Source organism: Pelecanus crispus, chromosome 1 (assembly GCF_030463565.1).
Source record: "Pelecanus crispus isolate bPelCri1 chromosome 1, bPelCri1.pri, whole genome shotgun sequence".
Taxonomy (NCBI): Eukaryota; Metazoa; Chordata; class Aves; order Pelecaniformes; family Pelecanidae; genus Pelecanus; species Pelecanus crispus.
This window is the reverse complement of record NC_134643.1, coordinates 136,888,563-136,915,418: the sequence shown is the minus strand read 5'-3', so window position 1 is coordinate 136,915,418 and position 26,856 is coordinate 136,888,563. Positions and strand designations below refer to the sequence as shown.

Here is a 26,856-nt window from a genome sequence, read left to right as displayed (position 1 = left end):
TACATTTATTATAGTTCAGTAAGATCTAAAAATATTTTCCTGTCCTTAATTCTTCAAGTTTCATTTTTTGAAACTTGAGAGTTTCTCCAGTTTCCTTAGTGACAGAGAATTAGTCTCTTAATATGCTGATCATATCTGCCAAGTGAAAGCATGTGCTTAAAACAGGGCACTTTAGTGAAAAAATTGTAGGTGTTGGTGGAAGTAGCCTTAGAGAGCAGTGATGGAACTTGGGCTGGAGCTTAGGTCTGGGATTTCTAAAAACCAGGCTGAATATGTAAGGTTAATGTAGGTGAGATCCTTAAATTTGGCCATCTGCTGGCTAGCTGTGTGGACCAGCTGTACAGGTTGTGGTTGCTATCCTGTAGCACAGCGTGGTAGGTTGGAAAAGGGAATCCAGTTTCAACGCACAGCTTGCTTAGAGGCAGCCTGTGGTAGTGAGTGAGGGTCAGCAAGAGTCAGCATCTCCAGTAACGTCGTGTGTGTTCTTTTTCCCTTTGCTTCATCATCTTCATTGGGTTTTACAAAGCCCTGTCTTTTACCAAACAAACCAGCCCTGTATGCTTTTTGTGGGATTGGTATTTTTAGTGGTTGGTGAGATAAATACCTAGAGAGTATGCTGAAAATGTCTTTATTTCTGTTGGGGAATAGGAATGGCTTTGGAGTTGGGATTATGGGTTTGTTTTTGTGGGGGTGTTTTTTTGTAGCTTTTTTTTTTTTTGTAGCCACATTTATTGGGTTTGTGCAAGCGTAGCTTGTTTGCCTTTTAATATACAGCCCATGCTCCTGAAATGGTGTATAATCAGTGGAATTCATTGGTCCTTCTTTAGTTCTGTTTTCCCAGCCTCAGCAGCAAATTGCTAGTTTTGGCCTTTGCTCAGCCCACTCTCATACCTTGATCTTTTTGCATATTCTTTTGATGATTTCTCCATCCCTCTGCTTCACTTTTTTCCTGTTTGTTTGTTTTGTTTGCCTGTACAAGAGCTAAAAGGTATTCTGGAAGCTCAAGAGAAGAGAGTAGATATGGCTGATCACTCCTGCCTTCCTGTTGTTCTTCCTTTATTTTGCCCTAGCTAAAAGCAATAGTAGTAGTTTCACAGGGATAGGAGGTCAAAGGCTTCTGATCTTGTTTTTATGGATTCTGAATGGAGTCCCTCCTTTCAGGCATACAACAGGTGGGACTTTGCTGCTTTTGAGTCTTAAAGTAGTGCGGTATCTAGTGTCTCAGCTCAGTGTTAGATACATAGTGGAGGGAACTAGACCTCTGGGTGCAGTGAGAAGACTAAGAGAGCACTTAGTTTCTTCTTTTCCTGTCTCCTCTGACGGATAAGTGTTAATACTCAGAAACTACTGATGCTTTTATGATGTGACCCCAGCAGTCCAGTACCTGCTAGGGATGTGACAGCCGTACTAGGTTTTTGAAGTAGGTGACTTTGATCATCATCTGTGAAGGACTGCTACTGTAGTCTGTTCTCAAATGGGTATTTCATGAGTGTGGGAATCTGGCAGCTGAGCTGAGAGCATTTCATAATGTTCTGAAGGCACCAGAGTTCATGGTCTCATGCTGAGTTTCTGCCGCCTTCTGCAGCAAAATCAAGGTTTGTGTACAGCCTTCTGTATGGAACTCATCCTTTTGTACCCTGAATCTTGGACAGCATAGTATTGCTCTGGCAATTTGTAGAATTTGCCAGAATTGAATCGGGGTCTGCTGCATGTGTGTGAATAGCCTCTACATTGTTTGTGCCTCGTCGCAGGACACAGAGCAAAAGTTTTCTCTAGGTCCAGCTTTGCGAGAGTTGTCTAATTCCATCACTGCAATGGAAGGAACTGAAAAGATACTTGTTCAGAGGGAGCACTGTGATGAATGTTCATTCCTTCCAATTGAAAAATATGATCCCTAGAGCCTGAGTGGGCCTTGTTATCAAAGTTACATTTGTTTTCCAGTTCTTAGCACTATGGGGTAAAAGGTGAAGGAGAAAAACAGGGAAGAGATGAGTAAATGTTCAGGGAAGAGTTGAATCCCAGAGAGGGGAAAACAGATTAGTAGAGAAAACTGTCTGGAAGTAGAACTCTGCTTCCTGAATTTCCTTTGGATTGAAGGTCCACTGGTGATAATATTGATGTATAACCCTGAAACATTCCACTTTTAATCTTTTCCCATCTGATGGTATTGCATTTAGAAGACTTAATGTGCTCAAGCCTGGTTTTGTAACTTACATTATCTTGAACCTTGAAGCTTCTAGATCATGTTTTATTTTTACATTTTTCTCATCCTTTTTTTTTTTCCTCTGGTACCTGTCTAATTGAATAAACGGCATGATCTATTTTTGGTGGAAATGTCTAACACCTTTTCACATCTAGGAACATTTATTTTAATATTGAATGCCACCTTCTGGGTGAACTTTTTATGAAATCTTAATGTCTTACTGTCTTATTTAAATAAGTTTACCTATATACTCAACTTAAACTTGAGCAAAGACAGTCAAATGAGTTCTTCATGTGTGTCATACTTCACTGCATAAGCAAATCCACCATCATTTAGAGACACACTCTCTCTCTCATGGATGGTGACCATTCCAAATGCAGCAATGTTTGTGTAGGTACCATTTCTGCTGTATTGTTACGAACCCTGGCTTGTTTCTATCTTGTGTAGGGCTGTTACATGGAAGGTTGTCCATAGAATATTCTTCACTGGCTTTAGTTTGATGTAAAGTCCAGGAGATCACTGCTTAGATCCTTGCTCGACTAATGTATTTTCTCATTTTCACTATGGTGAAGGCTGTACCTGTTGTCAGTCTGTTACATTGACTTGTACTTAAACAAAAGAATCTGAAGATTGGCATCACAATCTTTCTTTGGTACTAGGTTTGAACTGAAGATTTGAAGGTGGCAGAGAGGAGGCCATGAATATGCTTTTCTATATGAGTTTTGTATAGGGTGACTGACTAACCCAGACAGGTAAGATTGTTCAGAAGATTGAAGATGGTAGAGCATTTATTAAACCACCTCTTTTTTTTAAACCTTTTTAAAGACCTACTGAGCAGACACTTGACATTTCTTTCAGTTTTTGTGCTAGGTATGCATCCAGTAGTAATAATTTGAAATAATTTGAAGATTACTTTCTTCACAAATATCCTGCTTTTTATTGCCATCTTTCTGTCCAAGTAAATTCTATTGTATAACTTAATTTATGCAATCTGTGCTGCATTTTTACTAACTCTGACTTGCTTCAGAGTTCTCACTCTTTGCTTGTTTCTCTCCCTGTGTGAAATTGCACTGCTTTCTTTTTGCAGGTGATTGACAAGATATGTGGTGATCATTTTCTTCCTCTTGGGTCATGAGAGAATTAGGGCTACAAAGAATGTTAGGCAGTGTTCAGTCTAATCTCCAGTTCAGAGACTGAATCAGCTAGTTTAATGTAATTTTGGGCAGATGTCTAACTTCACTAGTAAAAGAGATGGCAAAAAACGAGAGCCGGTTGCTGTCTTTTACAGTGTTTACCATCAGGAAGCTTCTGTCAAATTATGACTTGAATCTTCTGCAGTTTAAGTCCGATACTTCTTTGGTCCTTGAGGGACTAGGTTACTGCTGCCTCCTCCGTAGTGAACTGTGAGCCTTTGAAGAGTGTTGCTGTATTCTTTATCTATTTCTTCTTTGGTAAATCGAGTCAGATTCTTTCATTCCTTTGTCACAGACTGTTTTACTGTTGTGGTCATCTGGATTTCTGCTTGGTCCATCTACCCTTTTAGCAGATGCTCAGAAATTGATGTAATTTACCAGTGTTGAGTAGAGTGGGTTATTTACATGTGCTTTCCCTTCATCCTTGTCCTGGTTTCATCTGGGATAGAGTTAATTTTCTTCCTAGTAGCAGGCATAGTGCTGTGGTTTGGATTTAGTAGGAGAATAATGTTGATAACATGCTGATGTTTTTAGTTGTTGCTAAGTACTGCTTATGCTAGTCAAGGACTTTTCAGCTTCCCATGCTCTGCCAGGTACACAAGAAACTGGGAGGGGGCACAGCCAGAATAGTTGATCTAAACTGACCAAAGGGCTATGCCATACCGTATGATGTCATGCTCAGTATATAAACTGGGGGGGGTTGGCCATGGAGCAGCAATCGCTGCTCGGGGGCTGTCTGGGTATCGGTCGTCGGGTGGTGAGCAATTGCATTGTGCATCACTTGCTTTGTATATTATTATTGTTACTATCATTATTATATTGTTATAATTATCATTACTATTTTACTTTGTTTCAATTATTAAACTGTTCTTATCTCAACCCAGGAGTGTTTCTCACTCTTACTCCTCTGATTCTCTCCCCCATCCCATCGGGGCAGGGGGAGTGAGGGAGCGGCTGCGTGGTGCTTAGTTGCTGGCTGGGGCTAAACCACGACAATCCTCTTTGGTCAAATTCTGGGTTAAGTTGTAAGCACTGTAAGTATGATCTGGGAGTTTCTTAATCAGCTTGAAAGTGTAACTTTCATTAAGAAGTGTAAAAATCTGAAGATAATCTAGCCTCTTGACCCTGAATTAAAATCTAGTCCCTTAGAAAACAGAATTACTTTATAGGGTTATTTTCTACCATGAAGAGTAGTGCGGGGCTGCTTTGTATCCTGCAGCAGAGCAGATTTATAACAAAAAGGTAGTATGCTGTATGGTTTGTTCTTTATGTTGCCTTAATGTGATACTCCTCATTGAAGGAAACCTGTTTCAGTGCCTGATTTAAGAATTTGGTCTACAGAGTTTTTCCACTTAAAGCAACAAAACTGAATTATTGTTCAATTGAAATCAAGTATTGCTGTATTACAGACACTGGGAAATAAATGTTGATGGTGTGTGTAAAATTGTGAACCCTATATATCATGTGATATCTTTCTTTTTGGCTTTGTGGATAGGAAGTGTTTCACTTTGAGCGAGTCCTCTAATACTTCCATTTTCAATTTTTTAAAAGCATGCTTTTAAAGAGATCTATTTGCTTTGTGTGTTTCTGGGTATATAAATGTATATGTATGCAATAAAACAGATGCTGTCCACTAGAATGTCCTTTCTTGGCTGCTCTGCCTGCATTAAACACTGATTAACAAGTTGGGCAGAAGGAGTTTTAATGAAGTATAATTAATTCTAGAGATTACTCGCATACTCAATGAAAGGGTCAAATTTGCAATGCTGGTAATATATCTGTCCTGCATTCTTCACAAAGTTGTTAACAAAGCAAAATACTGTTTAATTCTTCTGTGGAACTCTGTCAAAGTTTTATCTTCACAAAAATCAATGCAGAACTTCTGAAAACTGAAATAATTGTGTTTCTGATGCACTGTTCTGAAAGGCTTTTCTTTTCTAAGGCAGAATCTTAGGTGTCTAACAGCTTATGTACCTCAGAAATGTATTTAAAATCTTTAACAGCTAATCAGTTTGAGATGAGAACAGTTATTCCTGATGGATACCTCCAAAAGTGTTGGAGTTTTTTCCTTCATTTTCATTTTTTCCATTAATATGTTCAGGACTAGTTAAACTATGCAATGAAATTCTGTTGGCTTTTGAAAGGATCTGAAGACTTGGACTGTTGTTCTGTGTTCTCACAGGTAGCAAGATATTGGAGGGTGATCTGGTACACAGCTTACTGAAACATTTCCAACAGATATGTAGCTAGAATCAGTCAATTCAAGAAGCAGGATTCAGACTTTTTGGTAAGCTGTAGAGGATCCAAGACTTCCAGGTGCTGTCGTTTCTTGGGCGTTCTCTCCTTTCTAGTATTTCTAATCTCTCATACCTGGCATTGGGAACTTCAGACTCTTTCTTGAGTTGATGCTTCTTTCATGGGTATAATGTAGCATGCAGGCCGATCCACAGATGGGGTGCTAATATTGGAAACCTATGTAGCTGCCAGTTTAAGGAAATCACTTTTTTAAGCTGTTTTTCTTGAAATGAAAATCTTCCCTAACTTCTGACTTGCAGAAAATTTTCAGTATCTTGAAGTATCCCTCTAAAACTTTTAATCTGCTTTAAAATCTTTAAAAAAACCAACCAAAATGCCTTAAAATCTTTTAAAATGCTTTACTTTTAAGTATTAAAACCACAAGTTGAACAAACAACTTTTTGTTGTGCTCGTTCATTACTAGTGCTTGAAGTCTAAATTTAAGTATTTGACAACTAAGCAGAAGAACATCATATATCATTACTGAATCTGTAGAAAGAAACTGCCATGCTATCTCAGCAGATCAGTCTTCGTTTAAAAGAAAATGAATATATGTTTTTATTGAAACACTCTTTGGGATGAAATGTTAACCTAGCCTTTATTCAAGTAACTCAAACTCAGCATGAATATAAAAGTTGCGCAGAAATCCTTAGTTATTAACGGTGTAATATTTTAATGGAGGCACATCCAGCATTCAGAGAAAGTTGAATCTAAAACTTTGAAAAAGTCTTTGGTGGTGGGTTAGCTGTTTTTAATATGAACATACTCATTTTACTTAGAAAAATGTAGATGGAAAGCACTAGTAAAGAAGGTGAGACAAAAATAACCTTGATTAATAACTAACAGTTAAATAATGAGGAGTAGTGGACTGTAAAAGTGAAGGCAAAGGCCTTCCCGTGGGTTTAATATCAAGGTGGGAATACTGCATAGATAATCTTATTACAAACTTTTCGGTCTAGCAGTGTAGATTCTGTTTTGTCATTAGTTGAACAGTGAGGTTGCGCTTCCCCACCGTGGAGCTCAGAGTCTGTTGCTGGCCATTGATGGCAGGATGGCTGTTCTGAGGTGGACCCCACAGCATTTTGTTTCTTCTTAAGCCTTGAATACTTTTCCTATTTATATCTTGTCTCTGGAAGAAACTTACGCACAGTATTTAACCAGTAGTTGCACTGATGTCTGTAGGACTCCTCAAGACAGTAAAATTACACATAAAATATGTATGTGAAGCTTTTTCTTTATGCCACTGATCCTCACGTTGCACCTTCTGACCAGACTCTTCTGCAGTATTCCTGTAGTTCAGCGATTCAGTGATTTATAGGTGAAAATTCATGACTCCTCAGAGTTAAAAATGAACGTTAACTTCATACGATTTAACAAGATAGCATAAAGCTGTATTTGCAATGCATTGCTTAAGTGTAAAAGCAGTGGGCCTTCTGTTAGTAATTCATAACAAAAGCTGTACTCCTAGTATATTATAATGCCGTGCTAGCATTATACTTCCGTGTCATTACATTCTGCCTTGAAGTCTGCTGCTACTGTTGGTCTTCAGTGCACCGTAATTAAACAACTCTGACACAGCAACCCCTGGTTTTGGAAATAAAGCTAAACACAGTCCTTGATGCCTAATGCAGTGTAGTCTGCACTAGGGCGTAAGAATACTGTATTCTTTCTTCTATTTGAATTCGTACAAAGGTAAGCAGGTCATTGTTTTATATATTTGTGTTATTAACTTCTTGGGGGCTGCAGTATAAATAAAGGAGAGATTTTTCGCTTTAAGCCTGAGAGAATGACTTCAAATTCCCTTGAACTGAAACTGATGGTTTTAAACTGGCTTCAGCCTACGGTGTTTAAGACAAAAGCCTGATTCTGGCAATGTGTATTGATGCAGCTGGACTGATAACAAAATCAAGAAGGAATGCTGTACATTTTGAAAAAAGATGTAATGAATAAAGCAAAAATAAAGGCAACCTATGAAAAAAAAAATTATACCTGACTGTAGGCTAAACTGGCAAAAGTGGCATTACAGCTTACTAGAATGCTGTTTCTGGAAAGATCTTTAGAACTTAAGAGTTAGTTGTGTATGATAAATTAGACTAAGAAAACACCTAACTTATAAACTCAGTTTTTATTTTTGTACTTAGTAGGATGTCCCTCATTTTGATGAATGTGGTTGTACAGGTATTGCTGTGAGGAACAGCAGCCAAGGAACAACTGTTAGGACCCAGGATGTTTTTTGCTTTGAAAGCTGGAGGATATCTAATTATTGCTGATGCTAGTAAATAGCCATTCTCTCTTCCCATGCACGTGCTGTTTGGCAAGCAGATAACTGACTGACCTTATGACTCCAACTCTGTGGAGGCTCTTGCAGAAATTGCATACAGCTAAGCAGCTGATATTCTGACCGTGTTCCCCAAACCAAAAAGATATACTGAAGTTATGGTGAAGCAAGCCTTCGAGTTAGGCAGGCTTGAAACAGAACTGCCTTTCAGGCTCCTGCACCGAGCATGCAAAAGGACCCCAAAGGGCTTTGTGTCTTAAAACGTAGCTGTACGTCAGAGCAAGGCAGCTGCTTGGGAAAGAGACAGTTTAGAACTGCAGGAGTGAGGCGGATTGAATAGAGATGTGCCCTTGCTCGTGGGAGGAGAGGCGGCGAGTCTCTTCTGCCAGTCCTGCTTTCCAGTCTAGCAGCTTTTGTTGGCTGCCTTGCAGGAACCCAGGGACTGTGTCCGTGAAGGGCCCCGTGCTCTTTCACAGACTCCCGCAGGCTGTGGGTTCTTGTGCACCGTTTCCTCATTCTCAGTCTGGGCTGTCTTTCATTCCTTCTGGTTCTGATTGCCTAGAAAATAACTCAACTTGCTCTCAGTCACTCTTGGGAAGAAGCAGTCGTTGTCTTTGTTCCTGAGAGTTTTTCCAGCCCAGAAGGTGTAGGGTGAGCTGGTCGGAGAGTCTCTCCTGCTGTCCAGCCACAGTCTTCCTGGAGCCCTACTGTATACAATGACTTGTGAACAAGCAAGTGTGTATCCTCTGTAGTAGGTGAATTGGTATCTAACTTAATTGAACAGTTGAACTCTGAAATCATTACTGTGCTTCACAGAAAACAACAATGTAATGTCTTCTTTCCTCTGTCTAATTTTGACAGGATATGTGTATTTGTAATTGAAGATGTGCAAATGCAAATAAATACAATAGGTCCAAACTTCTGCTGGAAGAACAATAATAGAATTGCTGACACTAATAGAATTTCATGACCCACTGACTGATGATACATAAATGAGCAAGAAAAAATGGAAACCCTAATCCTTCCTCCATATTCCCCCAAGCTTGTGTTACAGTTTGGGAACTAATCTATCAATGCATGCGACCTATGCAAAAAAGGTGAAAACTGTGCTGTTCAGCTGATTATAATGGGACTGTCTTAAAAAATATCATCTTGATTGTGCTGGTTGCATTGTACTTGAGTCTTTCAAATTGCAAATCTCTGTGGTTATGTGCCTAGCAGTGCTTTTAACACTTTCTGGTTTGCTTGAACATAATATAGCTTAGCTCTTGTATTATGCCTTCACTCACAAATTGTGCAAGCGGTTGTACTGGTTATCATCACAAAAGACATATGCTGTCTTTCTAGACAAAAGCAGAATACTGACTGTTCATTACAAGTAAAACATGGATTTTTTTTTTTTCAATTTTAATTTACCTGGACTCTTTAGATATTAGTTTTGGTGGGGAGTTCCTCCACTTGTGAAGCGTTGCAAAATACAAAAAAGTATGTCCAGTCAGGTCTGATCTTCCCTCTGAACTATTTGGGCAAGAGTCTTAACATCTTATACTTTCAAATAGTTGTAGTTAAAGTTTTACAGGTATCTCCAGTAACTAGTTTAGCTTAAGAATGCTATTAGTCATGTCAGTCTTCCGGTTCGTGTAGGGTGGCTCCAGAAAATTATCACTGTTCCAACTAGGTCTGCAGCAAAGTATTGTTATTTTGCTGGATCCCTTTTATTTGCTTTCTGACTGTTTGGGGTTTTTATTTTATTTCATTTTCAAAATATTGTGCTGGATAAAAATCTGTTTTAAAAGTGAAAGTCCAAGACAATCTCAGCTGCAGCTTTTCCAAATGCGAATGTGGTGATGAGCACTGCACTTTCCTTCTAGGTGGCTACTGAGCATCTTGTAGGCTAGTCCTAGGAGGGATGATGATCTTTGCTGGTCTTTCTAGGTGCTGCTGAAATGTTTTAAGTACTTAGGAGGTTTGAAGAGCTTGTGACATGAAACATCAGCCAGCTGTTGCCGTTCTGTTTTGTCCCTTAGTTTTCACTCCTTACCCTCTGTGTGCAGCACACACTTTTTAAAAGCTTGCTTTAGTAGAAAAGTCGTACTGATAAAAGCTAGTATTTTGGGGTCTTATTTCCAGCTAATATCAAGTGTTTGGTACTTGTTGATTTTTATTTATAGGATTTTTTTATTTATAGGAGAGAGGAAGAGATGATGCGAAATGAGGAAGAATGTCAGATAAAAGGGGTTAGGCTCTAGGAAGGTAAAAGTATAATATGTGTTGTGGGAGTGAGAAGGAAGTGAAGGTGGGTACTGAAAGAAATTATTTTAAAACTGTTTTTACTTCTACAAGTGGTTTGTTTGGGTTTTTTTTAAAAGATCTTTTAGCACTGGGAAGTCTAAAATTTGATCTGCTGCAATGGACATCTGTGTTTTTCCTTTCTTCTAACAGGTCGTGACAATGCATGTGAGAAGACATCATACATGTTTCTGCGGAAAGAACTTCCTGTGCGACTAGCTAACACCATGAGAGAAGTCAATTTGTTGCCTGATAACTTACTTAACAGGCCTTCAGTTGGGCTAGTACAGAGTTGGTAAGTTTTAAAAAAAAAAGTGGATAGAAAAATTAGTGTAAAACTAACACTAGGTGTGTTGCTTTACTTGCAATTCAGCTTGAATTGTCTTGAAGTCTGTTTTCTGCTTTGAATTGTTTATAATGCGTGTTTATTGTGAAATTAATTTTAATTTTCTTCTGTCTAATTTTAAGTAAATACTCTAATATGGATCTTAGAGATAAGAATTTGTAAGTTAGTAAAAGCATACTGTTGTCTCCCAGATAAGTAGAATCAGTCAGTAACTTCCAAGAGCAAGCTTTTTAAATATTCCTTACTGTATTGCACCCATGACTTCTTGAAATAGCTGTTCTTTCTCCTTATTCTTCCTATGTCAAAAATACTGAAAGAAAATTTAAACCTTGTCTGTTCTTTTCATTGCTAAATCTTTAAAAACATAACCTGGTATTCAGAGGAAGTTATGGAATGCGACAAAAATCTGGTGTCTTCCAGTAAGTAACATTCTCCATTGTAATAACTAGTGTACATCCAAAGTGATTCAAAGTCCTGTCATCTTTTCCGCAGTAATTAATTTCCAGCATTTTCTACTTGCATGTTCAGTGAGGTTTGGAGACTACTGCCTTGAATGTATTAAGCTCTAAAAAATTGTTGTTCATGGGGTATTTATTGTCTCTCTGCCTGCAAACATTTGATCCAAAGAAGTTATGTAAAAATAGCTTTGCAGTATACAACAAACTAAACAGCTTATCTAACTGTAACAGCAACTAATGTAGGCTTCTGTTAAATTCAGTCATAGCCCCTGAGCCAAGAAATTCCATGTTGACTGTACGTTGACTGCTGGATTTGGTCTCGTATTTGTCAAGCTCCATGCTTAGAAAACATAAATCAGGATGTGTGATATTGCGTACTTTGGTTTAAATACGTTTGTCTATGAAAGGTGATACTAGCTGTCTTGATGACCACTTCAAACGTAGTGATTAAGTGCTTCAAATAAATGTAAATGCTGTGGAGCCACACAATAACAATCACTTTGTGGCTAAGTGGCAGCTTGCAAGGTTTGGAGGCTTGTATCATCTGTCTGATGTTACCGGAAGCTGTTATGCCAAATGGGAAAGAGTGGATAATATGCCGGCCTTTTAGGCTTTTCTGATCTAGATGACTTGCGAAGCTGTCTTTAGTGAAATGTGGACAGATAGGTAAACGAAGAAAAGGAAATAATTTTTCTGTAGTGACTCTACAGCATAATTCTTCTAGTCCAAATATATATTCTGTGCCATATACTTCTGCCCTGCAAATACAGAGTCAAGCAACATTTGGATCGCTTCTGCCAAAGGAACTGAATGGGTGTTTAGAGTGGATGCCCCCTTCAGAATTTTTGCTTAGAGGTTTGAGGACCCATGGGATGACTTCTGTGGCTACAATAGATACTACTGATTTTAAAAAAAAAAAAAAAATTCTTGAGTGTATTAGAATATGTAATGACTGTAAGATACTTGTCCACATCATATATTTTATATGATAATGTGATTTGCACTATCACAGCTGTAGACTGATAGTTTTCTGTTAAATGTGCCAAAATATCAGATGAAGAAGTGATGAAGAAGTTCAAGTGGACATCCAACCCAGAGATGGAAGTTTGAAATAAAAATGTCTGTCATAGTGTTCTTCTAATTTTGACCCTCAGTTAACTAACAATTTTTGTGGAAAGGAATATCTTCACTGAGATTATGTAAGAATATTTTTGTGATCTTAAGTCAGAAGTAACAAAAGTAACTGTAGTATGTTGCTTTACTGACTATAGATGTGGACTTTAAAGAGCTTATTTCTTATTTTTCTGTTTAGAGGTTTTTAATTGCTTTTTTAGACATTTACCTGTAGATTATAAGTCCTAGTGATATACTGGTGATGAACCTTGGGCAAAATTTACTGGATCAGTTAGCTTCTAAAAAGACCAAAACAAAACAGCTTTATTAACTTCAGTGTGAATGACCTTGGGTATTATGCATCTATGCCGATAGCAGGTTTTGAAACATACTTATGATTTCTTAACCTAAAGTTTAGACATATATAGAGAGAGATTTCTGAATTTTATGCAGTAGAATAAATAAATATAAATTTAGCTGTTCAGCTGTTTTGTGAACTTGTAAAATGAAGAAACCTCTTCTTGATGCACTTGTTTGATACTTCAAGAAAGAATTTTTTTCAGATCAGATTTCATGATCCTTTATTTTTACTATGCCACTGGTTGAGGAAACTTGACAATTTATTAATATGTGAACAAAAAATCTCATGTACATTTACCACAAGTGAGCAAAGGCTTAATTTAATGCATTATTCGCCTTAATCTGTTTATTTCCTAATTTTCAGTGATTTAGGTACTCACCAGCATATTTTATTTATTTATGCTACCACTTTGCACTAGAAGCCTATGTTTTTATGCACTTTTGGTGAAACTCCAAATTAGCTGGAGCTTTAAAATTTGAGTTCCTAGTCTATTCCTTAATGTCAGCATGCCAAAAAATACAAAAAGCTTCTAATCTTTAAAATAGGTTTTATTACACTTTTAAAGTAGAGTAAGGTGGCTCTGTAAATAGATGGAACTTAGGTTTAGTGGAGTAAGAAAACAAATTAACCATGCCTACTGTACAGCATGGATCCTTTCCCATCAGTCCTCTGTCCAGCTAGACAGTGACATTCTGGATTGCATGAATTTCCTAGTCCGTTATAGGTCCCTTAGGAAGCAACTTCATCTTGTCACTTCAGGGAATATGCTCCCTGCTGCAGGTGAGCCCTGTTCTCCTCTCAGTTCTCTAATCCATCTTCATGGTCATGCTGTAGGCACTTTCCTTCCTGTATCATGCTCCTTGACTGCACTGCACTGCCTAACAGATTTTACCACTGATTGCTTGATTGCTCTCAGGAAAGGTGCACTTTTTTTTTTTTCCCCTCCTTCCTTTCTGGGTTCCTTAGCCTGACATGTGCAGCAATGAGGATAGGGAAGACAGCTGTCCTTCCTTTGTGCTACTCAGCTATGCTTTTCTGAATAAAGCTGGAATTACCCACAGAGTGAACTATGAACGAAAAAAAAAAAATAGTTTTGCGTTTCAGTCTGTGCAAAGGTAAAACATTAGCTCTGTCCCAGTTGGAGCTTATAACTTAGTTTATGTGTATGTTTTGCATGGAGTAGCAAGGGAAGGACCAAAGTGAATCAAAATAATAATACAGTTGATATGTTCTGGCTGTGAACTGCGGTGATTCCAAGTAACAGAGAGATCAACAACCAGCGTGCTAGGGATCAGCAACTTATTTTCAGTTTTTCAAAATCAATCAGCAACTTCTAGTTCCAAAGAAGTGGGCCTTTTTTAGACCAGCTTTGTGAGGGTACTCTCTAGCTAAGTGCACTGCAGGTAGGATATTGAACATGTGGCAGATTGCATAATAAAGGATATCATCACTAATGTGATATGATGAGGGAAAACAGTTACAATAAAACCTTATAATGGATAAGGCCAGAGCTTGTAAAACATCTAAAGTGAGTGTGAGGTTTGTACAATATGCTACTCAGTTATGTCTAAAATTCACATTTTAATTAACCCTGACCAAATTTCTCTACTTTTCTTTAGTACTTTTCCCTGGAAAAGGCTATAAATTTCCATTTATCTGCTTGGAAAGACCCATTAGAGAAATCAGTACAGTTTGCAGGTTAATAGTTGGTTTTCCTCTATTCTTTACGTTCAGACTATGCTAACAAGATTGTGTTACCATGGAGATATGTTTTGTCTTTTCGGTGCTTGGTGTTAGAGAGATTCTAAAGGAAAATCTTAGGAAATACACATAGGGAAAAAGCAAAGGTGTCTTGCATGAGGGTTTGTTTTTTTTTTTTTTTAAAAACAAACAAACAAAAAACCAAACAAAAAAAACCAACCCCAAACCTGGAGTTGACATTATGGCCATTTACAGTGATTTCATGTATGAAATGTGCCATTCTAGAATTATTGCATTTGGCAGACTAACAAGACTTCAATCTACCTGGCAGTAATTAACAAAAGAGCAAGGCTAAAGGGTGCTTGAAACCAAAGAGCTTGCCCAGTGAATTGTAGTGTATTGTGATAAAAAATGAAACATCAGAAAGGCAACAGATTTGAAAGGCATAGGCTTTGATTTCTGCTTTTGATGACTCAGCGAAGATAGCAAAATATAACTGACATTGTCTTTTTTTTGTCTATGCTGGGTTTTGGGGGTTTTTTTTGTAGATATGTGTCCTGTATAGTTGTATTCATTTACTAATAATATAGCAAGTCATCTGTTATTCCTGGTACTTGTCTCCTTTATTCTAGCTGGCTGGTAATTGTGTGTGAAGTGTGTTTAAAACATCACAAGGTCTTGCTTTTCAGTGCTTGATAAATCCTGTAGTTACTACCTTCATTTATCCTTGTCTGCACCCACAGTTCAAATCAAAAGAAAATTCAAGGAAATAGATGAATTGTATAAAAGGGGAAGAACCTTTTTTTATACACACTAGCTATTACAGGAGCGAACTGCATTGCTGACTGCTCACCATTAAGCAGATTGTAATGGTTGTGGTGAAGATAATGTTGTGAATTATTTATTACAGCTAACCAGAGTTATAAATTTCCTTTTAAACAAGTTTTTACTTAATCTCTTTGATTTTGAGCTGTTTGGGAGGGAGCGTGGGGGGGTGAATTTTGTGTAAAAACTGGGAATCACAACTGGATGAATGGAGACGACATATAGCCCTTGCAGCTCTCAGTTTTTATTTAGAGACTTGGGATAATATGCAGGGTCTTACAACATCCCAGGTTGGGTGACATATAGTGGTAGGCATTGGACAGTGGGTTAGATTTGTTTGACGTAAAGTTACTTTTTTTCTAGCTTCAAGGGATTGGAAGAAATAGTAAAAGTGATGGAAGAAATTTGAGTAACTTAGATTTGAAGTTAATAACCTTTCCTCTGAGCTGGTCCCTCTAACTTGGTGGATACAGTGCTTGTACTAATGAACTTGACTTCGAACGTTATATCAATTTACTTTAGAATCAGAAAGAGACATCTAAATATTGTTGATAACTCTATCTAAAGGGAAAAGCATTACCTCTTTCCATAGTTTCTCCAGCACCACAGAGATTAAAGAGAAATTACTTCAGCATATTTATGAATTTCCTTAGAGCATTTAGTTTGTGTAATTTTCCTTTGTTTCAGAAACTCTCAGTTCCTCCTTGGTGCTGTGTTGAGCCTGCAGCATAATGACCTCAGAAGCTGTTCTGCCTGCTGGTTGTGCTGAAGACTGGTGACCACGTTTGGAAGCTTTTTTTCTGTTTGAGACATGCTTTAGTCTTTTTCTGACTGAGACAGTTTTCTGCACAGTTACTTCCTGCGTTAGATGAGAGAAACACTTGGCCTGATACTCTAGTAGAACTGCCGATCCTTCAACACAGGAGTAGCGATGTTGGATTATTCCAGGGGCTGCAGTCGTAGGACCAGAGTACCAATAAGCTAACAAGAGAGTACAAATCTCAGTACAGCATACCAGTAACGGCAGGCAACCAGTCAAATCCACACAGCACAAAAATCGGGTATTGGCTACCTTCAGTACCAGAAATACTCATTGCTGGTTTATCCTCAGCATCAGCACAGGATTGCTGATGTTCAGGATTTCTGGTAGGAGGTCTGTAGTAAAAAGCACCTGCTGTGTTGCTTCTCAAGTGTGGTAGTTGCCCTGGATCTTCAGAAACAGGACTTTCATAATATTATATGATGACAGATGGGGGTGAGCAGCTTCCTAATAACCTCCTCTGACTTGCTTTGCCACGACAGAAGCTGTCACTTCTTTCATGACATAGATTTATTGAAGCATCTTTTATATGGGAAGAAGCTGAGAGCTGAATATCAGCAAGCTGTCTGGACTCTTCAACCTGAAGAAGAGAAGGCTTGGGGGGGCAGGTATTATCAGTGTGTATAAATACCTAATGGGAGAGAATGAAGATGAGGGAGCCAGACTTTTTTCAGTAGTGCTTAGTGACAGGACAAGAGGCAATGAATACAAATTAAAGCACATGAAATTCCATCTGAACATAAGAAAAAAACTTTTTTACAGTGAGGGTGATCAAACACCACAAGAAGGTTGCCCAGAGAGGCTGTGGAATTTCCATCTGTGGACATATTCAAAACTCAACTGGACATGGTCCTGGACAGCCTGCTCTAGCTGACTGTGCTTGAGCAGGGAGATTGGACTAGATGATTTCAAGAGATCTCTTCCAGCCTAAATGATTCTGTGATTCTGAATTTCCTTGGAAAGCTGGCTTGCAGCGCTGGATATTCTGGGAGGCAGAAAGGGCTGTTGCCTTTATGAAAATGGGTGTAGAAGAGTGGACTGGGGGTGTAGGGGGGGAAAAAAAGAGAGGGCAAGGGAAAGAAAAAAAAAAAACCCAAAAGTAAAGGCCTCCACAAAACAGGGAGGATGGCAACAGAAATTAAAGTAGGAAGGGAAAGGATTTCAAACGAGGAGGAAAGTTTGAAAGGATAGGAGAGGGGAGCATGAAGAGTACAGGGGTGGTTGTTGGCAAACTTGCTGACCTCTACAGCATTTGGTCTTTTATGTAACATGAGAAACACTTTACTGTGTGGAGGGTATTTGTGACAGTCCACAGGTCTCCTGGTGTGTAATGTCCCTGTGCTGGAAAAATCACAGCATTTTGGCCCACCCACTAGTTCAGGTCATGATGGCTGCCTTGGGTTTCACACATTTGATGCAGATCTACAGCAGCTTTCAGTTTCTTCTTTTAAGAACCTGACTTTCTGAGATGTGCCAAAACCACTTTGCAAATATAAGCAGTGTGGATTAAGTGAAGGTTATTGGGGGTTCATTCCAAAACCATACCACAGGTTTAGATAATAAATAAAAATGCTAATGTAGACCAAAAGTCCAGAAAGTCAGTTTCCTCTTTGAGACAATTATGGATTGAATGACTTAAATATGTTCTCATCACCCATCAAGGCAACGGTGAAGGAGGTAGCAAAGACTGGTTGTGGAGTGTCACATATTTACTAGAGGCAGAGCAAAAATTGGGTACAGGAATGGCTCTTAAGTATTGCTTCTACATGGCATTGCCTGGTTTGGCGAGAAGTCAAAAGCTCGTCTTACTGCCTCCATAGAGCCAAACTGATGACACCCTGAATTGCCTCAGTGCCTTGTCCACCACTTTCCCATCTTTCATTTTGGAGTTCCTTTGCTGATTGTTTATTACTGTGCTTTGCTCACTGTAATAATGGTACCTTTTTTCCCACCCTGTACCCACGATTAACTTGATTGACCTTGATTCATAGAGGCAGATGATGTTGAAGAACATGTACCTCTTTGAAACAAAGGAGTGAGGGTGATGATAATTTATTATGTGTTAAGTCTTGCAGGTGAAGCAGCTGAGTTCAGAGAGTAAAGCAGCTTTTTTCCAGTGAGAATTAATAAAAGGGGAGTGCATGCAAGGACACATTCTCAAAGGAGATTAGTTCTCATTCACTCTTTCAGAAACTCAGTCCCTCCTCCAGCAGACAGTCCTGATGATTCTTCCCGTCTCTCTATCGTCCACATCATGTATACTGTCCCTGCATAGTTAGAACTGCTTCAGTATCTTTCTAACTGCTAAATGTTGCACTTTGCAGGAACTCATCTTCAGTGGGTAGTGGGCTATGGCTCCTTAAGTTACTGCCTGTTCCCTGAAGTGACCCTAGACAATTTCTTGAATTCCTGGGAGTGTGGTGTGATGGGTATTCTAAATGGGTACTATCTCTTAGCAGTGTAAAAGAACATGTTTTAAAATAAGCAGTACTAGAGACATCAGCTACTTCCCAAACTTGCAAGTGACAAACATTTGGGGGATTTCTGTAGTCATTTGTGACTATTGCAAGAGGGCAAAAGCAGGCAGAGGGACAGGAGCTAGTGTTACTGTGCTGACCATGTTGAAAATGTCAGTCTCCCTGGAGAAATGTCGCAGCGACCTGTGATGTTTGCAGCTGAAATGGGTGGTGGAGCAGCAGCATGTGGTTCTGGAGGGAGTTGTGTAGGCAGCAGTGCTGTCTTAAGCTTTGCTGTAGTTTGAAGATGTAGGGTGAAGTTTCATAGCCTGCTTAAGCTGGTCTTAACATGGAACTGCTGCCAAAAGAGACTTTATTAAAATATGAAGTTGTCCAAGCTTCAGTGACTGGGATCGGCCTCATAGGCAGTGAGCTTACGCGTAGACCATTCTGTTGAGCTGATCTAATGGGCTGCTGCTACTGAAAGGGGAAAGGCTTGGTCACTTGTTTTGCTTTTTCCTTATGTAGGCTTTACGGTTATCTTTTATCTCGTGCTGGCTTTAGCTGGTTAGACCTTTCTATGAGTTGTTTTCATGTGCAAGAATGATTAAAAAACTCAAACAAACCTATCTGGCTGGCTGTTTCGCCACTGCAGGGAGTTACAGCTGTTGACGGACACATCTGATTAGCATTGATGTTATTGTAGGGTAAGTGGCGGTGCTTAACCAGGAGTGAGGGGAGGGCAAAAGGGAGAGGAATGACAGCTCCTTCTGGTAACGTTGAAACCGTAACTTTTACGTGTGTGATTGATACCTTCTGTGATTTACTTCAAGAAATAGGTCCCAATTCTGTAATCTTTAAAGCTACATCTATACTGCTAAATGCACCTGCTTCAGGGGGTGATACCTGGTCCTCAGGCCCAGTGGTGCGAGGTGGTGGCATTTATACTGGTGTTGGGCTAGTTTCCTACGGAACGGGTTGGCTGTGTTCATGTTGAGTGGTACGTTGCCTTAAATCATCTTTGGGTCCTGTATGGTGCTTCTGTGGCTCTAAGCCTCAGTTCATATCTCATGTGTGCTGAATGTCTGAACTAGAGAGCTGTGTTGTGTTTAGAGCGGTGTTTTTACAAAACCGGGGGTTGTGTCACAGGGCCTGAGGTACAACGTGAGGATATGTGGGAGTGCATGAAGGGGCGTACTCTGCTGGAGTGCTGTGGTAGGACCAGCTTGGTGCAGCCTTGTTAGCATGCCTTCTGGGGAGTGTTCCCTGGAGCTTTGTTTTGGGAGGAAGGTTGGATCCCTCTGTGAGAAACGTGGGAGCAAATTAACATCTCTGCGAAGGGGATGACCTGGAAATCAAGACCCAGGGATGAACTAAGTTACCTGAAATTACAGACCTACCCAAAAGGAGGGTTTGCTCCTGTTAACTTCAGCTTGACTTGTATATCAGTTTTCCTGGATAGTGGACTGTAGGGTCATAAACAATACTTTTTAAAATCAATATAATATATTGTAGTTGTTTAAAATCAATATAATATATTGTAGTTGCTTTCTTTCCTTTTGTTGCAGCGTTCCACTTCATTTTAGCCTTTGCAGAGAACTGTGTACTATGCTTCTGTTGTTTCAGATGAGGTTGTAGTCTTAAGATTAAAAAAAATTCAAAAGTAATGTAGGTTTAAGTATTTTAACTCCTTTATCATTTTTGCTTATTTCAGGTACATGCAGAGTTTCCTTGAGCTTTTAGAATATGAAAATAAAAGTCCTGAGGATCCTCATGTTCTGGATGAGTGAGTAATTTGTTTTCTTGTGGTGGTTCATTTTCAAATAATCTGTCTCAAAAAACAAGTGGTTTTGTACTGCGGGATAACAGTGATCTTATTTGTAACATAGAATTTGTGCAACAAAGGCCAAAATGGTAATGTGGAGCAAAATATAGGAATCAAAGTGCTTTTGAACAATGTATTTTGCATTTATACGGTCTGATAGTTTAAAAAATGGCATGAAATGCTTCCTCCAAGGCTGTATTGAGAAGACAACATGCATGTGAGAATGTACTTGTGTATCAAATACTTATGACTAAAAGGTCATTTTAGTATACACTGAGCTTAGTACTGTGTTGTATATAATGTATATTAACTCACTAATACTTTGAATGTTTTCAGTTTGAAAACATTAAATGTCATTGTTTTTACGTAAAAGCTTTTTAATGGACTTGAATTATTGGTGTTCACCTACCTCATTGAATAATATTACTTAAGTTTTGAGAAGAAAGGAAAGCTTAGCCAATTTTTTTTATCAACAAAATCATATTAAAATGTTTCCTTGAGATTTGTATGCATAAAACAGGAAAAAAACCCCACATGTAAGTGAGAACAACAGGTGCAACATATGCATCAGAGACTTAAAACCAAAAAAACCAAAACATGCCCCCCCCGACCCCCAACACTAAGGTCTGTGGTTACCCTGTACTGTATAGCAGTCTGCTTTGTTTCAGGAGATTACTTCTTGCAAGTTTTTTTGTTCCATTGATTAGTTATCTTAGGGTAGCTTGTCTTTTAAAGTTCAATTTCTTCTTAAGATCTAGAAATCGTGCCTGATCAAGCAGTGCTTTATAGGAAGTGTTTCATAAAACATCTTGCGGTCCAACAAATGCTCTGTTTGTGCAAGATGTGGCCTGTGCTGTTCAAAAATGTTTTGTCTTCGCTAGTTTCAGATACACTAACTGCTATGTTAAATTAAGTAAGGGTTTTACTAGGTGATGCATTTTAGACTTTGTGCTCTTTTGGTTGTGGGCATGTTATCAGAGATCTTTACACTTTATTTTTTAAGTATCAAGCAATACGTGCAGGAGAAACTGAAGTGCATGAGTACCAAATTCCCTGCGTGGCATGACTGTAGAAGGAGCTGTAAGGATTATAGACTGGCTGAGTGAATTGTAGTGCTATTGAACAAGGGGAAAGTAACTATTTTCTCAGTGCAAGTCGTAAGCTGGGATGCTGTCTTCAGTTCTGGGTACTAGCTATTAAGAAATTAAAACACATGTGGTCAGTATTGATGTAAAAGCACTAGAGACTTGGATAGTTCCACCTCTGAATAATGTTGAAAGCATTTGTTTAGACTGGCAAAAAAGAGATTGAAGTGCAAGACACTGGAAGTCTGAGTATGCTAAAAAAAAAAAAGTCACTGTAATAAAGGATGATTGGTTGCTCTAAGTGAAGAATTGGATAATTAAAAAATGGATGACTGTAATAGAAGTTGAGAATTGTATACAGGGCAAAAAGTACAAATTCTAATATTAGTGAGAACAGATGGAAAAAGACCATTTCGGAAGGCTGTAGAGCATCCCATTTTAAAAGCTTTTAAGAATAGATTAGGTAGCTTTCAGTGATGTTCTAGGCATGCTTATTCTGTAGTGGATAAATGAGATGAACTTTTCGACTACCTCTAGGTGTTACATTTTGTGATTCTGTATTTACAGCCTGTTTGCTGATGGGACAAGAATTTCTCTTTGTGACTAGCAGTAAGTTTTCCTACTGCTTGACTTAGAAAAACTTTTTGAGTGGGATTAAGTTACCAAAACTTAGGTGTCTGTTGCCTTTTGAGATGGCATAAGCTGTCCTAGACATCTAAGTGAGCCTGGCAAGTGTAACACAGGTCCTATTAAGCCTATAATGTCCTGGATGTGCAGGTGGAGGCAAGGTGGTTATGTAGCTTCTGGAACCATCTTAGATGTTCTGTATTTAGGTAACTGTATTTCAGCTTTTTATGGACTTCAGAGGTTCAAGGTAGATCACAATATATGTATTTTTAAAAAGGTTGATGAACAGTTTTCTTGGAGATCTGTTAGTCTGTTCATAATTATCAAATTATCTGATGCTGCCATATGGATAACATGCATTCTTGATACTGTTTCATGGCAATTAGAAATATTGTTTGAGATGCTCTATATTAGTATGACATACCAAATATTTGATGATGAACCAAATATTTACTCATTCAATATAACTGTTTGTTAAAATCTTTGAAATTTTGCAATTATTGTATTATATGTACTTAAGTACATATAATAAGAATGTTGGGAATTTTTTGCTACCTGCTGAGGTGATGTCCAGCTAGGAACTTTGACAGTAAGAGTTGTCTTTTATACTGAGTTTGGCCTGTGAAAAGAAAAGAAAGACATGTTACCTGATTAAAGAGCAAATTTGTTCTTCTTGACAGCATTGGACGGGCTACCTAAGATTAGAAAGTCAGATTTATTTTCCTGCACTTTGCATGTCGTCTATTCCTAACTTTCTGAAGGCTATGCCATTTAACTGGATATTGAGCTGTAGTTAGCTATTTTAATATTCTTTGCAAACTACATCTTTCAAAAATACTCTTAACTATGTCCATACTTACCTTGTAATAACCTACAGACAAATCTAACAAATTTCTCAACTCCTGTAGCAGGAGTTGCTGCTCCTGCAACTCCATGTTGCTGCTCTCTAACCCTGTCCTACTTTTATGCCTTATCGTCAGGGGAGAAATATCGGGAACTCTAGCAGTTAATGAACTACATCTCAGTGGAAAAAACTACATAGCTGAGTTCACTCATGTTTACATGACACCTTTCTATTCTTTTGTAATTGCATGTATCATTTAATTTGAGCCATTATCTGGGACTTTGTGGGTAGTGTCTTTAGGGATGCATGAATAGGAATAGTACTTCTCTTCAGCCTGATTGGGTTGCTTAGAGAAGGACACATGGAAGTTCACTCTACAAGCTGTGTCTGCTCCTTTGAACCAGAGCCGTTCTTGTCCTAGCCGTATCTGCGGTGTACGTCTTTGAGTACCTTGGATATAGTAGCATATGAAGAGGGGTTGAAGCATGCTTCATCTCTTGGTTCCTCTCAGCTGTCTTGTTCCTGCATTGAGCGCACTGTGGAAGCATGCATATTACATATTATATACTTCATATTACAGAAGACCCAGTCTTCTGTAGAAGACTGTGCAGAAGACCCAGTCTCCTTTGGTCATAGTAGCGCCCTTGTTAGTGCCCTGTGTGGTATCAGATGGCTTGCACATTTTATGATGGCCCCCATCTCTTCTTCCTTTAGCTTAATTAGTATCACAAAACGCGAGGCTTGCCTGGGTGGAAATAATTCTGCCCTAGTACCACCCTAGCAGCTTTTGTTTGGAGCTGAACGTGGTGTCCACGTCAAGCACTCAAAAAACAGAGCAGCTAATTTTTGGAAATTGAATGAGTGCCTTGGTAGTCTGTTTGTCAGCTGGGGTGGACTTTAGTTTCTGTTATGGCAAATCAAGGTAACAGTAGCACAGCAGAGGAGGGGAGCTAAAATGATCTTTTAAAGAGGTTTGATATCCACAGAATGTTGGCAGTAGTTCTTCAAGCAATGCTTTCTAAAATGATGAAATGACTTGATGAGTTGAACATAAAACTGTCCCAACTATTTCTGTTATATCTCTGCTTGTCTGGGAGCCTGCTCTGGTATTCGCAGAATTTGGGCTCTCTGAGGAAACCATTTTATGTATCAGTGTTACAGGATTATAGATGTTACCCGTGTACTGGCACAACTGTCTATGAAGCCATGCAGTGAAGTGAATTGGGAAATTGATCTAGCGGAAAAATAGCCTACTTTCAGCCCTATGGTCCCTAAACTGCTGCTACCCCATGTGGCCAACAAAGATAGACAGCAGTGCCAACGCAGTAGAGAGGGTGAACGGTTAGGAGTAAATGCAGAGACTAAACTAAAGCTGATGTTTTTCAGAGTGGCCCAACTTATTTCTGCTCTTAGTGTATGAATTTGAGGACAGATGTATGTTCATGAGTGTTACCTTTTTATAAATGCTGGACAAAATCCTTCAAAGGGATTTTTTGTCTCAGCATTTCTGTGATGAAGAGGCTCAGAAGTGCCTCAGTTTCTTTATTACATTCTGTTGGTTAGCAGACCTTATGAAGACTTACTGCAACATCACCGCATTACTGTCACTGTCAGTAGTATGGGCATACGCCAAAAGGTCAGGTTACTTTTGCATTTTTGATAACACAAATATCAAGCTGCAGAGCGGTCAGGTGGAAGTCTTTCCACAGTTCTGTCAAACACTACGATTGCAGGAGTGTTAAGATAAGGTGTCCACGCTTGGTAGAGGGTGTAAGCTGGCAGAAGTGTTGGAAATTTCCCGTTGTGTCAATATGCATCCGGATAAACACACAAGAGGCAGAAGTTGTTTTTAAAAAAGTGAAAGGTTTGTAAAATGTGCTCTTCGCATGTACTTTTAAAGAACACTTACTCCACCCCCTATGCCCATGAGTTTTTTTGCTGATTTTTTCTTTGTGGCCCTCTTGTGGAAAGGGGTGTGGGGGAGTGTCCTGGAACTGAGAGCAACTGGGAGTAGTAAGCTGCCAGTATGTCTAGAGATAACACGCACACAAGAAACTTAGTAAACAAGAACTAACTTTCCTTTCTGCAACACTAAGATTAAAATAGTGATTCCATTAGCAGTTTGAAATAAGTAAATATTGGAGTAGATTTGATTAAGAAGGTGCCATGTTGCTACTTTCAAGCAATGTGAAATGCTACTTCAGTTAGTTTAGCACTTCAAAAGTAGCTGCACTTTCTAGTAGAGGAATCTTTCGGAGTGTGAACTTGTACCTGTCTTTCTGGTGATTATCAGCTACCAGCTAGCACCTCTTTAAAAAAGAGCAGCCAATCAAAAAAACCCCATTGCATGTCTATTTTTTTTTTTTCAGTCTCCTCATCACTTTCTTGTGTTTAATCTTTCAGATAATACTATCCATAAGAGACACACAGAAAAAGTTCCCTTTGTCTTTATATTGATTTGCTTATGACTTCTTTTCTTGTACTGTGATGATAGATCAAAACAGAATAATATATACAGTTATTAGGGAGTTAAATAATAACTTGTGTTGTGACATTCATTAATTGTCTTTGCAGAAGTCTATAAGCTTAATTTATTTAACAGCAATGGTAATGCCTTAAATATTCTTTTGTTAATACAGAAGCCACTGAAGCTCACGTGACTAAAATAGCTTCATATTAATAATTTCTCGTCTGTCAAACCAACTGCATTGTTTATTCATTGTGGTTTTGAAAATATGATACACTGAATTTTGAAAAAACAATCATTGCTAAATAAAATTTTCAGAGCTATTCTGGAGTATTTCCACCCCCAGCTAATCCCATGAGCATTTTAAAAATTACTTGATATGGTCTCCCACAGTTGAGTACAATAAAACCTTTGTGTGTTTCAGGGGTGTGTGGGGTGGGAGGTTGGTAAGGAATGACTGGTAAGATTAAGGAAATATGTTTTGATTTCTGCCCTGCTGCTTTGAGACGTGCCTGTGTACTTCATGCATTTGGTCCTTTAAAAGCATCTGCTTGATGGAAACACTTGAATGAACTGAGTTATCTTTGAAGATGGAACGGGAGGTTTGTCATATCACTGCAATAATGAAGAATTCCTTTATTGTGTGTATTGCACACTAAGCTTCAGCTATGATTTGCTGGTCTGTAGCATATAAACCTCCTAGCCCTTTGTTTGCCCTTTGGCATGCTCTGTGCATTTAAGCACTTTGGTAGTGGGGTGTCAGTGAACAGTTTGCCCTTGTGGAGCATGTAGGCATCATGTTGTATATATTGTGGGTAGTGGCGGTATTTAAAAACAAATAACAAAGCTGTTGGCAAAGAGCAGTTAGTGGAGTGTTGTCAGTTGTCTTTCCAATGTGATTGTAAACGTTGCTTCTCAGCTCTGTTTTTAGCTAGTGTCTTGTTGCTCTGAAACAGAGAAGCAGTATGAGTACAGTCAGGCACTAGTGTTGTCTCAAAAACTAGCATCAGATCTCAGTGGTTACAAATCACACAGAATCAAGACTTGATAAACATAAAACGAGTCTACAAACCTTTAAACCACTAAAGTATTTTAAGCTGTCCAGTCAGCAAGATCAGTAAGTAAGAGAACAGTCATTCTGTACTGTGATATTATTTAGGTTGGGGAATTAGGCAGTTAAAACTTCCCCTTTTCTATGCAACAAAATAGTGGTGAAAGACTACTGACCTGTTTGTTAACATAGAGGCAAAAACTGGTGGTTAGGCTGAGGATGATGAAAAAACTATTAAAAATGAATGCTACATTCCTTTGGAGCTGTCAATGTAGAGTGGGAGAAATAATTTTAAAAGTGTATCACTCATTAAGAATGATACGGTGTACTATCAAATGATTGTCTGTGCTAAGTGGTTATGAAAAGGAAGGAAGCATCTGCTTTAAATGTGGTGACTAAATGGTAGTCTTTTTTACTTTTGGTGGTCTGAATGTTTTTTTTCCCTGCTCATTGCAGGGGGATTGGACTAGATGACTATTAAAGGTCCCTTCCAACCCAAACTATTCTATGATCCTATGGTTCCTTCCTTAGCTAGTGTATATTCTACTTTTGATAAAAATAATTAGTGCGTTTCAGTGTTCATTATAAATCTACTGAGAATGGTTTGCTGTTGATGTTT

The 26,856-nt window shown here is 38.6% G+C and overlaps 1 protein-coding gene across 6 annotated transcripts in view; it reads left to right on the top strand.

Moving 5' to 3' along the window:
* PDK3 (pyruvate dehydrogenase kinase 3) overlaps window positions 1-26,856 on the top strand; it is a 62,707-nt gene that overhangs the window by 13,349 nt on the left and 22,502 nt on the right. For 5 of the 6 annotated variants that reach the window (XR_012830832.1, XM_075705069.1, XM_075705076.1 and 2 more), the window contains exons 2-3: window positions 10,412-10,553; window positions 20,053-20,124. Coding sequence is in view for 5 of the 6 variants with exons in the window: in XM_075705069.1 (XP_075561184.1) it covers window positions 10,412-10,553; window positions 20,053-20,124 (214 nt within the window). In the remaining variant the exon portion in view is untranslated. Of the gene's footprint in view, window positions 1-10,411; window positions 10,554-15,749; window positions 16,491-20,052; window positions 20,125-26,856 lie in introns of those variants that run through there. The other variant, XM_075705081.1, reaches the window with a different exon arrangement.